This window comes from Tetrao urogallus (genome assembly GCF_951394365.1).
Source record: "Tetrao urogallus genome assembly, chromosome: 3".
Taxonomy (NCBI): Eukaryota; Metazoa; Chordata; class Aves; order Galliformes; family Phasianidae; genus Tetrao; species Tetrao urogallus.
Genome location: NC_136815.1, coordinates 61,819,633 through 61,837,477, shown reverse-complemented (window position 1 = coordinate 61,837,477; position 17,845 = coordinate 61,819,633). Strand labels below are relative to the sequence as shown.

The 17,845-nt window shown below is 39.8% G+C and overlaps 2 protein-coding genes across 2 annotated transcripts; one reads left to right on the top strand and one right to left on the bottom strand.

The window, feature by feature from the left end:
- Window positions 1–9,097: 9,097 nt before the first annotated feature.
- On the bottom strand, window positions 9,098–9,465 carry MRPL36 (mitochondrial ribosomal protein L36; the record flags this gene model as incomplete). The annotated part of the gene is made up of 1 exon (XM_079533212.1): window positions 9,098–9,465. One exon carries the CDS (start codon window positions 9,463–9,465, stop codon window positions 9,160–9,162), a length of 306 nt encoding a protein of 101 aa, XP_079389338.1. The 3' UTR covers window positions 9,098–9,159.
- Window positions 9,466–9,743: 278 nt separating this feature from the next.
- NDUFS6 (NADH:ubiquinone oxidoreductase subunit S6) lies at window positions 9,744–16,486 on the top strand (the record flags this gene model as incomplete). The annotated part of the gene is made up of 4 exons (XM_079533136.1): window positions 9,744–9,887; window positions 12,041–12,094; window positions 15,242–15,364; window positions 16,399–16,486. The coding sequence occupies 4 exons, from the start codon at window positions 9,744–9,746 to the stop codon at window positions 16,462–16,464; spliced, it is 387 nt and encodes a 128-aa protein (XP_079389262.1). The 3' UTR covers window positions 16,465–16,486.
- Between the last annotated feature and the right edge of the window lie 1,359 nt (window positions 16,487–17,845).

Below are 17,845 nucleotides of genomic sequence, written 5' to 3'. Positions count from 1 at the left end.
TACAGCAATGTACTGAAGTAAATTTGTTCATAGTACTTGGTCAGACTTCAGTGCAGTTTCATTAGCTTTCATCCCATCGTAAGGACACTTTTGCACATGTAAGAGCTAAAAAATTCAGAGGACCATAATCTTTTGCTCATAAGGTTTCCCCAATAGTAATAACACAAGATAACTGGAATCTCATTAAAAATATGAACTCTTGAAAATAAACCAGTGTGAGGTTTGGGAACTCTGGGAGCAGATTTTTCTACTGTTCTTATGAAAAGGCTACAATACACAGCCAGCAGCAAAAGTATTAGGCAGAATGTGTTCCTCTTAAACTGAGGTTGGATTTCTGAAGGAGCTTTTTTATATAGAAGCTCAAGATTTGGTCTAAAAAGGCTGCTTCTTGGGTTAATGTATTCATCTATAAATAAAAGCAGTGACAGCTCTCCTGTCAGTACATGCTGATGGACGGTTCCTTTTTCTACCATTACAGCCTTGTGAATGTGGGAAAATTAATTTAAGTGGTAGTTAATTTCTAATGAATTCCATTCAAGCGGTTAATATGGTCCCTTGATGTTATGGTAACCTTCATGGATCATTGCATTATGTAAATAAATTCTACTTTATGCTGGTTTATAAAAAAAAAAAAAAAAGATTGGTGAGTCCAGCCAAATCTTTGCATATACAAACACGCATAAAATTTCCTAAAAAAAATCACTTAAAAGAGACTGTTCAAGAGGAGCATGCACAATACTTACATAGTATATCATTCCTACATATGAGAAACCTATTCATTATATAATGTTCGGATTATCTATTATTCGGAGCAGAGAACAGGAAGACTTTTGGAGAGGAAAAAAAAACACCCCTCAAAATTGTAACAGAAATGCACCTTTTGTGTCAGTGACAGATCTTCTGCCCCCTTAGATAAGCTGTTCTGCATGGGCATGAACCACTGGATGAGCTTCATGCATCTCAGCTCTCACCATGCCCGCTCCTCCAGGGAAAGCCTTTGGGCACGGTGTGTTCTCTGGGAACATATGCATGACATCTCACTCTTGCTGTTCAAGTTGCTCAGCTTCTTCTCACTTACTTCAATAGGGTGTAGACTAGGCTTTACTGTATTACTGAGATTTAAAAATATTTTTTAACGCAACAAATAGTATTTATTTTCAAATGGACTTCAGTATTCAAATTCACATACATTTTTGAAAGGTAATGAAGGGATCTTTTCACTGTCTCATACATACTACTTGGAGGATATCAAAGCTCTTGAGTGAGCACAGAGTTTTCTATGGTTTTATACTTTGGGAAGCTAAAAAAAGCCTGGGTGTGCCAAAAAAGCAAACTTCTATTGAAAGGAAAAGCAAGTGGTGTCTCTTATGACCTAGCATAAAAAGCAAGATGCATGCATAGGTGAGGTAGCAATAGGAAACCAAAGTGGAGGAAAACAGGAATACGGTAGAGAAAGAAAATATCACTCACAAACTGAAGGAAGGTGGGCTGCTGACTACTTGTAGGACAAAACCTGTGCATAATAATGTCTCAGGTACAGATGTTGAGCCGCCAACATAAGCTGGCCTGTAAGTTCAAAGGTAATCCTAAGATGTACCAGGTGTTTCCAAGAAACACAGAGGCAGCTATTCATCTGCCATAGCGGCAAATCTTGAAATATTTGTGAGGATGGAATTCTATATAATATTTCAGAAAAGATTAACTCAAAAGATGTATGGTGTAGTCAATAATGTCTAAGAACATTTGAGAGGAAATGCTCGTAGGCAGAGACAATATTTTTTATTAGACAATTGAAACAGTTGGAAAAAAAATCTGGTAAGCTTTGGGCGTATGTGAGTATAACTTGTATACCCAAAAGCTTTTCTATTTTTTCTAACTGTATCAGTGATCTAATAAAATATATTACTTCTCCTTACAAACCTTATCTCACAAATTCAGAAGTTACACAAAAGGTCTATCAAGGTGAAGAGAGGAGCTGAAACTCTGTTTCATGAGAAAAGATCAAAATAACTTGGTTAGCTAAGGGAAACAAATATTGAGAAAGGACACGGTTTATTTCTAGGTTGCTACCTAGAAATAAATATCAAGAGGGTAAAATCCACAGGAACAGTAATATTAAACATAAAAGATAATGCTGGCATAAGTATAAACAACTCCTGAAAAAATTTAGAGGTGGAGTTAGAAGATTGGGAAGAGGAGGGCAGCTCTACAGTATCTTTCAAGGAATGGTGCTGGCAGAAGACACAGTTTTCCAAGCAAAAATGTAACGGATTTTCTTAAATAATTATTTAAGTGGTTGTGAGGATAGCAGGGTGGTGGAATTGCCTCTATGATTTTTTTTCAGGGGTCTTCATTCTCTCACTTAGTTGGCCTAGAGCTGCTTGTTACCACGCTACTCACAGGCAGCTTCTCTTGGAGGAACTGGAGACAGTACAAACACATACTGCTTACGGAGACTCCAGATGTTGAATTTGATAGCCCTTAACACCAACGATTCCTATTTTGGCCCCTGCTACTACAGTTCTTGGACCTGCCCCTCTGTAACAGATGTTGAGCACCCAACTATGCCATCACTACAAGCCTTAACGTGAGCTGCTTTTAGTTCTGCTCTCTAATTTTTCAAGCAGTATCAAGGAATGCAGCCAAAACTCAGAGGGGCTCTACCACATACCGAGAGGCCAGAAGTGTTTCTCCACTACAATCAGCTTGTCTTCTGGGCTGCTCATAGCTGATTGTGCTGCCAGTTGGGCTTGTTTTCCCTCCTGCCCCATTTGAACATCATGCACACCACAGATTTCAAGTTCCTTAAAAAATAAAACCTCTTTGCTGTGTGATCAAGACAACGAGATGGGTGATGAGACAGTCCTCCATGTGTGTGTTTTGATCAGAAGACACTGAGTGTAAAGACATGGCATGAAGTCCTGGAAGACATGAAGGCAGACTGGAATAGTACAGGATAGGCTGTAAGAGCCAGGCTGCATGTTTAAGTCAGACCAGTCTAGAAACTGAACTGTTTCTGAGTGTCACCTGAGCTATGAAAGCATCCTGGCAGCTGTCCATCATGTACACAGTGCGGATGTTCAAGCAAACAATTCACAGGAGCAAAAACAGAATGTTTCAAACTGACTTAGGAAGTGTCCTGTGTTTCAAAAATCCAAAGAAAACCTAATGTGTGTATGAATTAACTACTGCTCCAGGAACAGATGTCAGAAAGCGCAAGTGGCAAACCATCGTGACATCTGAACTTGCTTTTAGAAGTATAAGGACAAGTGATATACTACATCAGGGATCTAGGAGTGATCTAGATCAAGGACAGATAAATGCAGGGTAATAAAATCAGCAAAAAGTAACATTTACAGGGAAGTCATAGGGAAGATTTTATGCTGCTCAATACACAATGTAATCAAAATTTTATTTAGTTACATTCAAATGTGTAGGTGGCAAGTAGATATTACAGATATAAGTACAGAACAGTGCCTTGAGAAGCAGTCTCAACTGGTCATAAAAAACTGACAACAAACCTGAACTCTAAACAGAAAATTGTAGTGTTAATTTGATCTTAGAGATGACAAAAGCAGAAGATTGGCAAGCACAAAATTCAGGAGCATTTTAACCTCAGTGATATTAAGGCAGATTCTGCATACAGGTCCCATATCTGTATATTTAAAAAAGGAAAAATAAGAGAAGAAATGGGGAACGGTGGGGGAAAGATATAAGAAATATAATTATTCAGAGGCTAGAAAAAAATATTTTACACTGAAGAATTTAAGACGATTAATCTAAATACCCTACCGAAAGACAAGAGTGGCTTGAATTTAGTCTCTGTATCTTATGAAGAAAAAATAAATGACTCCAACAGTGGAAGACAGAAAACTGAGTAACTGCATATCAAAGCAAATCTGTTACATTTTTAACAGGGAAGTGATAGTGTTTCAGAGCAGACTCACATTTGCATGACCAGCTACCTGGTCAACCCACTCTGTACTCTGGCTGCAGCTCTGCCTTTTTGACTCATGGAATTCTTCAGCCTTCAGACTCAGCCCTGGAATTACTGTTTTGTATTTACTGTGGCTGCAGTTCACTTAAACACATCATATAAGTTCCCTCTTTGTGACAGTGCAATTGCAGATTGGGATGAATGACCAGACAACTCTCCTGAAACCAACATGTCGTTTAATAGCAGGATGAGCATTCAAAGCAAAAGTAAAATACTTGACACACAATCTAACTACAGTGGTTCTTATCTAAAGCCTGAAATTTGTAGGAAAGTGACCTATTTTAGACACTGCAGACATTGCTTTTGTAAAGAAAAAGTTTCCCAAGTTATTTTCCTCATGATAAACCCCTTTTAAAACTTGAGGAAAAGGCTAGGAACAAGTAGTCTCATTTGGACATTGTCCATTACCAATCTTTAATCTCAGAGAGAGGCTTAAATTATTTCCTATCTGCTTCTTTGCTCACTTTCAATCACCAAATGGAACTTGTGCATTTTTAGATCAAACAGCTCCACCAAGTACGCAGCTCATCTTTTTCCCCTTGCTTTCTTGCACAACATGGCACATAAAAACAGGTTCTTTCTTGAAAAATAGTGTTCTATTTCAATACTGTATTCACATTTACAGGCAACAGAGCTCAAAGGTTGACACCCAAGCTTTTCAGTGAAATGTGAGTTTTCCATTTCTGGAGGCTGGTGGATAACTCCAGTAAGTGACAGCTTAATCTAGGGTACCAATATTCTCTCCATACCCATTTTCATCATTTTTAGATCAGGTTCAATGTCCTCACTGTGATGAATCTCCTATAAAGATTTCTGCCTCCACTATGAGTGGGATATGGAGCAATAACTAAACCGCTGCAGTTTATCTCCCAGAGGTATAAAAGAATACCACATTCCTAAACAAACTGGGCAGAAACTGTGACAGTTCAATAGCAGCTTCTTGTGCAGTTCACCTATTCTTGCAAGAAGAAAAATCCTGTCTTGGATAGCAGGAGAGATTGGACAGATGAGGGCACAATCTCTCATGGGTAGTGATGTAAATCATTCTTTCAAGCCAGAAGGAAGTCAGCCCATTTTCACTTTCTAGGACTATCACATTCAACTACATTTAAGCTACTGGTACAGATTCTGAGGTCTGAATGAATAATCTGATAGCTGTGATGGAATGAATATCAATATCTGAATGGATGATCACCTTATTAAATTGAATGGGACAAACGCATTCTTATTTTGTACCTTAAAAGTAATTTGATAGTTTTCATCAGTGCATACAAAGTACGCCCAGCCTTGCTGATTCAGAGTTTTAGAAAATGCTTACGCTGCAGATATACGTCACCAAGCTTTTGGTAATGAAGTCTATCTCATATCAAATGCATGGAGCTCACTGAAACTTCAGAAACTTTGGAATTACTCTGAACACATTCTGAACATGCCTCCCATGGTGCTGTTGCGTCCATTCACATTGCTTCCTACTAGAAAGCAGCCTGCTACTCACCTTCTTATGCCTTATCAAGAGCACTTGTTTTTTGTATTTCTTGTTGTAAATCTGTAACTCCAACTTTTTGTTTTCTTTGCATAGTTAGACTCACAGACATTACAGACAGTTCAATCACACATTTCATTTCCCTACAAATGAAAGCTTCCAAATGCTAGTACTTCATAAAAGCATGAGCAACTACCTTTAAAGTTAGCCCTTCATTTGTACTTATTTTTATTTTCCAATCGATATATGATAAAATATTTGGAATAGCTACAAGGTGCATACCGAACCAAAAGACAGCTACTATTTTAACTGAGTCTGAGAAATAGACTTCGGAGGTGTCAGAATCTCAAAAAGTCACCTGTCAATCAGCTCAGCTCTGTGTGTACCTCCTTGATCCAAGCAGATACAGCTCCCCCAGTATTACATTTCCCAAAGATTTCTTCCCCACCTGTCATTACTGACAAGCCATTGTTCTGTATTCAGCAACCAATGCAGCAATTCCCATACACATAAAGTCTGACAGTCATTAATATACATGAGTGCTACAATTTATCCTCCAGTTGACCTAAATACATATCCACCTGTTACGTATCGAGAATGTGACAGTCTCATTCCCTAGGACAGTTTTGAGGAATTAAGCAAGTTCAGTCACTCACAACTGCAAATTATTTTCATAACTGTACAACGGAGACAGTCACAGGAGACATCAGTTGTCACACTCCCACTCCACTGTGGGGATTTAAAGAATGAAGAATTACTGGAAGGGGTATCCTAACACAGTATCAGCAAGAAACTAGAGGCTGAAACTGTAATTGGAGCCCGAGCCTTATTCATTATCTAGTGTAAGAATTCATCTTCCTATGCTATTGGGTCCTATTTTCCCCCAAAACCACATTACAGTCTAACTGCACCTCTCATCACTGCCTACCTTTCATCTTCCGCCCTTACAACATTGTGCAAAAAAACAATGAAATAAAAAGAAAAATCATACAATTATAGAACTAATATCAATAGGTATTTTTAGTATTTCAGGACTACATTTTTGGCCTGAGCAGCTTAAGCAGCAGCTGGATGCCCTAATCTCTGTAAAAAGCTATTAAGTAACACGGCACCTGGAAAGTCTGCAATAGAAGATGTAAACCCTTAGCTATCAACAACAGGGCTGACTGACATAATTGACATCTGACTTCGTAGTAGTCGGATGAACCAAAAATGAACACACAGCTCCTCCAGCTCTAGTCACCTTCACAACATCATCTAGATTACAAAAAGATATGAAATCTTTCTTTTTTCTACCTCTATGACAATTTGTGGGCATCATCAACAACAAAAGCCTACTGAAAAACATGAAATTCAGTACTCTCAATTAATAGATAGAAAAACAGAGACAAAGGCAAAAATCACTTTTTCAAGATTATCCAGCAAGTAAATGGCAGAGTATAATCACAATTCCAAGCCTTCTGGTTTATAATCCTATAATCCTCTTTCCAAAAGTCTGTACGTGGTACCAACTAAGCTGTCTAAATGATAGCCATAAACACTCCATTCTTTTGAACCCTCCACCCAGGTATCACAAACCGACCATTCAGATGATGACACATGAATAATCCATAGCCGTATCAAACAATTGATATTACTTCAAATTTTAAGTTTTTGACCAGCACTAAATTCAATAGTTTTAATTGAAAAAACATTTTTTCCTAATTATAAGTTGTTGAAACAGGCTGCTGAGTCTGTATTCTACAATAACCAGAGCTAAAGCTTTGGGCTTGAAGAGGAAATGTAAGCATAGTGTTTTGTGCACCTCTCTCCACTACAGTAATTGTATCTGTAAGTTTCATTCCCTGTTGCAGAGAGGAATTATAACTGAATTTAACAAATATCAAGCTGATATGAGTAAACATGCCCCTGAATTCCATGTGCAACTACATTGTGATTCAAACTTGTGATCAATTGCTGCTCCTATCCCTAACAATTCAAAATTGCAGATCTCCCTTTTCAACATTCAATGCTGCTCAGTCTGAAATCCAGCACAATTTGTTATATAATCAATGAATATACAGATGTTATAATTAAGAAATATACAAGTTAGGCTTACCCTTGTCCTGGGCTCACAAAGAGGAGTGATCTCCAGAAGAGACCCTTCCCCACTGGTAGTCAGCTCTTAAACGGGGTCTTCCCGTGGCGCAGCTGAATTGCCTTCACCTATGCTCCCAGGGCTGACTCACTGCTCACCTCAGGTGGTCAATCAGAGGTTCAGGCCATGATTCAGCAATTCTCATACATCTGTCTTTTAACAGGACACCAATCTTTTATTTCTGACAGAATCATGGAGCTGGATGAACTGTTTGAGAGGCAATTACCTTCCCCCAGAAATCTCACAGACTCACTTCATCAGACGGGCAACTCATTTAACCCATGGCTCAGTCCCAGCATATTCCCCATGATCATCTAGAAAAAGGGTTGAGAAAATCACTGGGTTTTCTAAACTTATTTACGCTGTTTATCTTAAAGGGATCTTAATAGCTACACTCATCAACTACCATAGGGGTTTACAACATATGGGACTTTTTTTGCCAAAGGAAAATATACACCAGACACCTAAAATAAAAGGGAATTGTCAACTTGAATTGGAAAATGAGAGCTTTTAAAGACTCCAGTTAGATTGCTTAATTGGTAGTGTGCATTAAAGCAGGAGTAAAATTTTCCAGGAAATTCTTCTGCTTACATTTAAGCGCGCAAGCATTTGGAAAGTATTACTATAAAAGTAATGCCTCCTATTTTACTATGCTGGAATACAATACTAGAGGTAGATGTTGGCATACTATGGCAGTAGAGGCTGAACCTTCCCAAAAATATTCCATTACATTTTGATGCTGTGAGACAGACAGACAAGGAACAGTATGACAAAATGGGGTATGATGTAGAAATATGCATTTATTAAGGTTTCAGCAGTGGCAACAGTGAAGTGAAAGACATGAAAACACTTTTTCAATGCAGCAGAATACTGGTGGGAAGGTTCTATCTCTACTGCCATACCACCAACATCCACCTCTCACACTGTGGGCCAACATAATGAAGCAGGAGGAGCAGCCCACTATAAATCAAAACTTGAAACATCAACTTTCAATATAACATATTTTTTTTCCCACTATAGAGCCCAACTACATTTCATACTGTTGGTTCTGTAACCAGTTTTCAACATTAAGGTTTTCTTAATGGAAGAATTATAGTGTGTTGTAATAAGGCACTATCAACCATATTTATTTTTGTTTTGTTTGGTATGAAGCACAAATATATTTCTGAGTCAGAGGATTTCACTTCACTCTTACTAACTTAAAAGTAAGCTGATAGTAAGAGAGACTTTGAGGCTAAGAAATTAAGAGGTCCGGAGTTGTGTCTTTCCATGTTATTTCTCAGCATCCGCAGTTTGAAACAGGGTCAGTGCAGTGACTGCTACACTACAAGTTTCGGTTACTTCGCTTTTAGAGTCAAAATCCAACACCGTCACTTTCTGATTTGTCCCCAGCAGCCAGCTGGGACAACCAGGGAAGAAGGAGCGATCCCGGCCACACGGACGTACATACAATTCAAGGCCTTGCACGCAAGCACCACGTTTATTGCTTTCCTCCCTTTTGGGACACACTCCCAGCCACTCACGAGCGCCGCACACACGGGGCTACAGCTTCCGTTGCTTGTGCCGGGGATTGGTCTTGCAGCAGACGTACAGCCGGCCCCGGCGGCGAACAATATAGCAGTCCTTGCAGCGCCTTTTTATCGACGTTTTAGTCTTCAGCCCTGCACAGAGCTGCAGCAGCCCAGGCAGCGGCGGGCCGACCAGCAGTACCCGCTTGCGGGCGGCCTCCCCACTGCACAGCGGCACGGGGATGGCCGCCATCCGCCACCGTGGCGCCAGCGAGCACAAGGGCGAGCGGCCCAGCGAGCGGAGCAGCCCGGCGGTGACCCTGGCCAGGAAGGACAGCATGATCCACGCCCTGCGGGGACAGCAAGCTATGAGCGCACCGACCGCCACCGGCTCCTCGCCCCGCTCCATCCTGCCCCTCTTCTCCCTCCCTTCAGTAAGGCGCAGCGCGCGCAGCCCGACCGTTACCGACCCCGCCGCCCCAAAGAACGACAACCGCTCCTCTTCCCGTCGGGCCGAGGGCTCCTTCCCGCGTGAGCCGCGCGCATGCGCAATACCGAGACCAGGCGGAAGAAGGGGCGGAGGACGAGTATGCGCCCGCCCGCCGAAGTGGGCCCAAGATGGCGGCGCCCTGGGCGACCTTTCACTGCTTGCTGCGGCCCTGGGGGCGGTCGGTGCTGCTCCGTCAGGCTGCTGCCGTCTCCATTCGGTTCTATGGTGTGCGGGCTGCCGCCACGGGCGAGCTGGTGACGCACACGGGGCAGGTGAGGGGCTGTGGCGGAGGGTCTAGTGCTTGTAGGCTGAGGGCCGGGAGCAGCCCACTAGGGAGCTGGCTGGGTGCGGGGAGCTCTAGATTTTCTTGGGCGTGGAGCCGGGCAGGCAGTAGCTGAGGGAACGTTTTTATCTTATGTCGTTGTGAAGCTACACTGTTTGCATTTTCTGCCCTCAGAAACCTTGGATAGACTGAACCCATCCATGATCTTGTGTTGTTGTTTTTTTTTTTTTTCCTCTATGCTGATGTACCCATCTTGCAAATCCCCTTTTTTTGTGGCCTGAACAAAGTACTTCTCCGTAGGCAAGCATTTTCTACTTGTTTCCCTTCATTTTGAGTGTATGTATGTCACTCCATAATGAATGTCTTTATTTATTTCTGTAGAACCCACAGCAGATACGAGTGTGATAATACTATTTGGTAGAGCAGGTTCTCAGCTACAAAGAGCTGCTTAACAATATAGTCACCACTATTAGCTGTGCATTTTGGCCAGTGATGAGCAAAAGTTTGCATGCTGAACTCATAAAACTCTGCACCAGCCAAGGTGATTTGCTGTTGCCAGTGCTGAAACACAGCACCTGCTGCATCACTGTGTTCTTATGGACTGTTTGGTCTCCATCAACAGTGAGCATGCATCCACGAGTGCCAGTGGGTGCTACTTTTTCCTCATAGAGAAATTTGATGGCATGTCCTCACTTCGTCTTCGTTTCCTTGTTAGATGCTGTGTTGTCAGACTGCCACACTGCTGCCATCTGTCACACAGTGAGAAAATGTAATGGAATATTGTCAGGAAGGTTCAACTCAGGAGGGGAATCAGCTCTTTGAAAGGATAGATAGATAACAGCAGGACAAGGGGAAATGGTTTTAAGTTGAGGGAGGGAAGATTTAGGTTGGATGTCAGGGGGAAGTTCTTAACAGAGGGAGTGGTGAGGTGCTGGAACAGGCTTCCCAGAGTGGTTGTGGATGCCCCATCCCTGGAGGTGTTCAAGGCCAGGTTGGATGGGGCCCTGGGCAGCCTGGTCTAGTATTAAATGGGAAGGTTTGTGGCCCTGCATGTGGCAGGGGGTTTGGAGATTCATGATCCTTGAGGTCCCTTCCAACCCTGACCATTCTGTGATTCTGTGAGCTTCTACTGCCATACCACCAACATCTGCCTCAGATGTTGTGAGCCAGTGTAATTAAACAGGAGGCATTACTTTTAGAGAAACCCTGGATATTAATTCTGAGTTATTGCAACTCCGTAGTTCATTAGTTCTGATTAGAACCTTCTTGTAACACGTTTAATTCTTGACAACCTATTCCTGTTAGGTGATGGTTGAATCTTTAAGTTGATCCATGAAAAATGCAGAGAAAGTTCTTTGGAAATTAAATGTTCACAATGTTATGAACCAGAGTATCTAGACAGCATACAATTTCTGTTAGATAACTGGCTTACAGTAGAGTTGAATGCTTCCTTATTTAATGCATGCTATAGAATTCATTGTTGTTGGATGCTACGTAGTCAAAACTTGTGTACATGTTTTTTTAGTCATAAGCATTGTAGTTAACAAACAAAAATAACGTTGGCAGATAGGAGGTAATCTTGTGTAAGTAACTTTTAAGTTCATTTCTTGTATTCTTCAATAAATATATACAAGCTGAGTACTAGAGAGAGCCATGTAATGTTTTGTGGAGTTCTGACAGAGGTGTGGCTGTGCAGTTGATGTTGGAAGGCCATATATATGGCTACTTGACTGTTTTTCATATATATTAGAAAGTTTTATTTTATTCATATATATATGTGTGTGTACATACATAAAAAATTAAAACTTAAGTTTCATAGTTCAGTTCACCTTCCAGATGACACTGTGATCAAGGAACAAGTAATAAATCTGTTGGTGTTTCTGGTCATTGCTAAGGCTTCTATTTACCAGCTTTAACCACCTCTGCCTTGTTGCTTCCTACCCCTTATCTTCTGTTTTCCAACCTATGTTTTCTTGAGGAGAAAGGGGAATTGTTTTTTTTTTTTCCTGTGCAGTGCATACTGGCAAGATGAAACTTGTGAAGCGCTTTAAATAATTTAATCATGATAGTGTTCTTAGCTTTTGTAAGCTTTGTTTGTGGTCAAGGTTTTTTAAATAACATGAAGTTTGCTTCGTATTTCAGGTGTATGATGAAAAGGATTACAGGAGAGTTAGATTTGTTGGACGGCAAAAGGAGGTAAGCTACTACTGCTTTCTCTCTGAGGAGTGGGAGTAACTTTATTAATGTGAACTACCTGTCAATTACTTGGATTTGTAGCATGTTTTAGTTTTATACAATCTTTTATGCGCTTACAATGTCTTTAGGCAGGAAAGCATTGCATATTATAAATGATAATCAATAATAGCTACCCAGAAAACACATACTAGACATATTTTTGAGTACTCAAACTATCTTATGGGTAAGTAGTACACTGAGGATACCAGTAATTTTTTTAATGTGTATTTTGATATTTCAGGTTATATGTTACCTGTGACTTGTCCTAGAAACTCAGATTTTAGTGAAATCACAATGCTAGTATGGTAATGTTTCCATGCATAATTATGGTGAGAAGAATTCTGTGACTTACTACGTTTAAGAAGAGGAAAGAAATCCAAAACTCTTAATTATTCTCTGTTTAAGGAATATATCCTTTAAGAGTAACTAAATTCAGAAAGTTCTCAACATGTAGTAGTGTTGTATTATTCGTAAGAAATACCTGGCCCTGTTTTTCTGTAGGGATTGTGTTACACGACATGTGACGTTGCTTGGTTATTGACTGAAGTTAGGCCCTTCAAACATGTTTTTAATATTTCTTCTTTTCCAAACTATCAGTTAAATTTCAAAACTGGAATAAGCTGAATAAAGACTTCCTCAGATGTTTTATCTGGTCTTGTTCACTTGCTGGCCTTTAGGAGAGAATTAAATATTGTTTTAACTTGTCCGTGTTCACCAGTACCTGAATATCTCATTAATGTCTTAGTGTTAATGCTGTAAATATATATGCATACAAAAGGCATTAAGATGTGGTAGATTTTTAACATGTTCATACGTAAATATTACCGTTCTAATTAACTTAATTATTTTAACTGTATTTTTGAGTTTTTATGTTGAATTTTCCTCCATTGAAGCAGGAGTTTCATAAGATATGAGCTATTTGACTCATACTGCATAGCAAAAGTAGGAATTCTACATGGGAAATAGTTAAATGAGAATGCCACTGAACATGTATTAAGCAGTTTACTTCTGAGAGAATCCTGATGAAGTCTTTTCCAAATGCCATGTTTGTTTCTGTGTTAGTAGGAGATGCACTTTGTCTTTAATTCTCTAGAGAGAGAGATCTAGAGAATCTCTCTCTCTAGAGAGAGTGAGCTTCTACTGCCATACCACCAACATCTGTCTCAGATGTTGTGAGCCAGTGTAATTAAACAGGAGGCATTACTTTTAGAGAAACCCTGGATATTAATTCTGAGTTATTGCAACTCCGTAGTTCATTAGTTCTGATTAGAACCTTCTTGTAACACGTTTAATTCTTGACAACCTATTCCTGTTAGGTGATGGTTGAATCTTTAAGTTGATCCATGAAAAATGCAGAGAAAGTTCCCTGATGTGCTTTTGTGAACAATTTATTTCTGGCTCACTTTTTATATGAAGGAATTCTGTAGTTCATCCTTTGCTCCACTTTTCCCACCAAATGGCAAACTGCAAGTCTGTTAAGCACTATCAAATGCTTGGTTTCAATCATGATGTCTGAATCAAATTTGCATGGCTTTACGGTTATCTTAGAAGTTTCCCAAATGCATTTTGACTGGTGGTGTTGAAACTTTGCAGAAGTGTCTACAATCTTAATGCTGTCTTGTTTCTGATGCTAGCCTGCTGAGTTGATGATAGTGCTTTCTCAGTTCTGTTCTCCTTAATGTGCTCTCCTTAATTAAACTGGAGCACTTACCAGAAAAACGGTCTCAATGGCTGCACAATTTGGACTGCAGTCCTTGGCTACACATGTCCTCAATGAAGTCTGACTACATGCCTTGGTTTGGCACATGGTTTCTCTGAGCTCATGCCAGGCTCTAGGAGACAAGGTCCAGGTTATTTGTATTGTCCCTTCAGTTCTGTCAGTCTAATTGTTTGGCTAATGGAATCCATGTGTTTTAGTTGAAATCATTGTTCTCTATGCGGAGTCTTGAATGTTTAACTGTAGAGAATCAGGGGATTAATGATCTCTGGTAAGGATCTGAAACAGTCACTGTGAGAAGACTGAGAATGGCAGCTATTAAACTGCATCTGCTGCAGCCAGAACAGTGTAGTCTTGTTCTTGTGTAATCCCAAAGATACCAGAGAATCTAATACCACACACACCTTCCACTTCAGCTCTACCTTTCCTATTGTGCCAGCGCAGCAGCTGAAGCTGTGAGATTAACTAACAAAAAAAATTTCCTAAAACTCAGATTCCTGCATGTTAGTGAATTTTACATGCAGTGTAATACATAATGCCTTATTTGGGGTTTCATATATTTTTGTAATAAACTTGTATGTGTAACGTTATCTTTGATGGAAATAGTTTTGTGACCTCGTTAGACAAAGGTAGCTTGGATGGAAGAAAAAAAAAAAATGCTATGGATTCTACCCAGGTGCAAGTCACTCAGCTGCATGCCTCTGACACACTCAGGGAATGGTTATGTTTGTCAAGTTGTGTAGACATGCTCAAGTAAAAGTCCTACAGCCAGTGACATCCAATTCAGGAATTGTGTATAAGGTGAATTTACAGAGCAGCATAATGTTCAGATGTTTTTTTTTTGTTTCTGATTTGGAACAATTTGCTTTTCTAATTGTTAGGCACCACGGTAATGGTTTTTTTCCAGCTTCATGTGCAGTGGTGGAATAATTTGTATAATAGGAGGCTCTAAGCTATTGGCAGTTTTCTCTCCTAACCTTACTTGTCCCACTGTTATTTTTGAGTTTATCAGTGCAGAGTCTTTTTGCAGTTTTATCATCTAGTGGCAAAAGTACAGTACAGAGGCAGCATCAGTTAAATATTTTCTATTTTCAGCTGCTTGCTTGTTCCTGCTCACCTCTTTGCTGAATCTGGCTAGGTCATGTTGTAAGCCTGAGCACTGTGTCAGGGAAAGGGGATGGTTTTTGCTGCATTTAATGTCTTCAATTTGCTGATCTATTTTACAGCACAACCTAAATTACTGCAGCTGTGGGCAAGGTGGAAGGAAACATTTTGGAGCTTCTCTAGATGGCTGCAGTGGAACTACTTGGGGAAACAGTAAACAGCACTTGTTTTCTGTTTGGTTAACTTTACCACTCAAAAGCTTTTTTTGTTTGTTTTCCCTCTTGCAGGTGAACAAGAATTTTGCAATTGATTTAATAGCAGAGCAGCCTGTGAGTGAGGTTGAAAGCAGAATTATATCGTGTGATGGAGGTGGTGGAGCTTTGGGACATCCTAAAGTGTACATAAACTTGGTAATATTGCTATTCTTCATACAGCCTGTTTTACTTGTTAGTTCTTATCTGTAAGATGATCTTTCAGCATGTTAATTGAACAAAGTAAAAGAATAACTACAGAGCAGCTCATTTTATTTAGTGCCTGATGTAAAATTAAGAGAAGTTAGAGAGTTTCCGCTTGAAGTTACTAAAAATTTCTCTTGTGATGTTGATTTGTTAGAAATGATGTTTTTTTCTTTTCTGAAAAAAGAAGTTAACTGCAAAGTACTATGAACTAGCAGTGCCCTATAAGCAGAAATACTCGCTCTGTTTTGAGGTGCTTAGTCTAGGTGTTTAAATGCTGTATATTTTGGATCATGCAGCTTATATTGAATGTTTCAAGTTCAAGGACTAAATGAAATGTATTTTCAGTTCATGGGAATCCTGGTAGTTCTGAAGATTGAAAGATTCCATTGCAGAGAATCAATGAAGAAATAAGGCCTATATCTTTCTATTTTCCTTGACAGTAGTGATACAGTGTCTTTCTGGGGAGTAATAACATTGAGACTACTAATGAACTCGGTAGAGTTCCAGCTGATTAAGTTTTGTTCTCAGGCAAACTCTTGCAGTGGATGACTTTGTCTTTGCTTGCTCATCTAAACTTTGGTATTTAATACTCAAGAGGATAGTGGGAGACGCTAGTGTCCTTTGGCAGCAGTGTTGTTGCAACTCTCAACTACAAACACAGACATTTATATTTGAACAAACTAAGCATTTTATAATGAATCATTTTACGTTCTTCAAAGCAGATGTTCTGATATCCTGATTCAAACTTGGAAGCTTGTTTTTATTAGTCTTAGGAAGTTAATGTCTATAGCACACTGCTGATTTGTTGACTCCTTTTGCCCTGCATTACACTCTTCTTCAGGAATTCTTTAGCTTTTGTTACTTTTGAGATCTTTGTGTTAACAGACAAATTCTGCAACATCTGTAGTTTAAATCTTGAATGCTAATACCAGCAGAAAGTTCTGTAAAGTGAAACTAGCAGCTTCTGTGTTTTTATATTTTTGCAGGACAAAGACACAAAGACTGGAACGTGTGGCTACTGTGGACTTCAGTTTAAACAGAAACATCACTGAATGATTACCTGCATGCTTGCACATATCTGTTAAGATGTTAATGCTTAACTATAAATAAACAGTGTGCTTAAAAGCTCAAGATGAACATTTGTGTTTATCTTAACTATGGAAAGTCCAGTCTGCACAGCTTTAAAACCTGCCTTTACAAGTATTGATGACCTAAAAGGCATATTATCTGTATGGTACTTATTTTTGTTTTTATGGCACAAGTGTCTTGTTTGGCAGACTTCTTTTGGACTTGAAGGTGGCATTAGACTACAGCAAAGATGGTTTGTGACAAGTGGACTTGTATTCTTTTGAACAGTGAATTGGATTTAAATGACTGGGCAGTAGATTATCCTGGAATACTGTTTTTTGGTGTTGTTTGACACTGTTAATTTGCTCATGGCTTTGAATCTAGCTAGGTTCAAAAATAAAAGCAATAGAAAAATAGAATATTCAGCACTGTAACATTTACAGATGTGTATCTCAGAAGCAAGACTGTGGTCTTTGAATTAAGCAGCTGTGCTTCCTTTATTTTATAACAAGCGTGAGCTGAAGGGTGTGGATATAAGCACTTCTCTTCCATATGAGAAGATTAGAATATAAATAATTTTGCTTGGGTTTCACACATTTGAAGCCACTTTAGGAATTGGTCTTGTCAGATTCAAGAAAGTAGAGTTATTGCTCCATTTCAGATACCATCTTTTTCTCCAGTATTTTGTTAGGTGGGGGCTCTTAGTTGTCAGGCTGTGTAATGCCACTGAAGCAGTGTTAGGCTGTTTGAAGGACATCATCTTAGAACCATGGAATAGAATCCACTAAACCATGTCACTCTGTACAACATCTAAACATTTCTTGAACACCTCCAGGATGGTGATTTCACCACCTCCCTGGGCAGCCTATTCCAGCGCCTGACCACTCAGAGAAGAAGAGTTTCCTAACATCCAACCTGAATCTCCCCTAGTGCAACTTGGGGCCATTCCATCTAATATTATCTCTAGTTGTGCAGAAGAGGCTGGCTCCCACCTTACCACAACCTCCCTTCAGGTAGTTGTACAGAGTCAACTCTGAGCCTCCTCCAGACTAAACAATCCCAGCTCCCTCAGCTGCTCCTCACAAGGCTTGTGCTCCAGATCCCTGACTAACTCATTGCTCTGCACTGCTGCCTTCTTGCTTAATTTTATTTCTGTAGCATTCCAGAATGACTTTCAGACAAGATATGTGCCCAGAGAAGGATGGGAACTTCGGCTTCTGCTTCAGAGAGAGCTTTAATCTCTTGCTGTCAGGTGACTTTTCTTTAACTCTAGTAATGAGAAGTGGTCCCAGGCAGTTGTTGCTGCTTGGTTGAAGTTCAGTGGGATAGATTCTACTAAAGCTGCTCTTCGTATTACTTTAACTA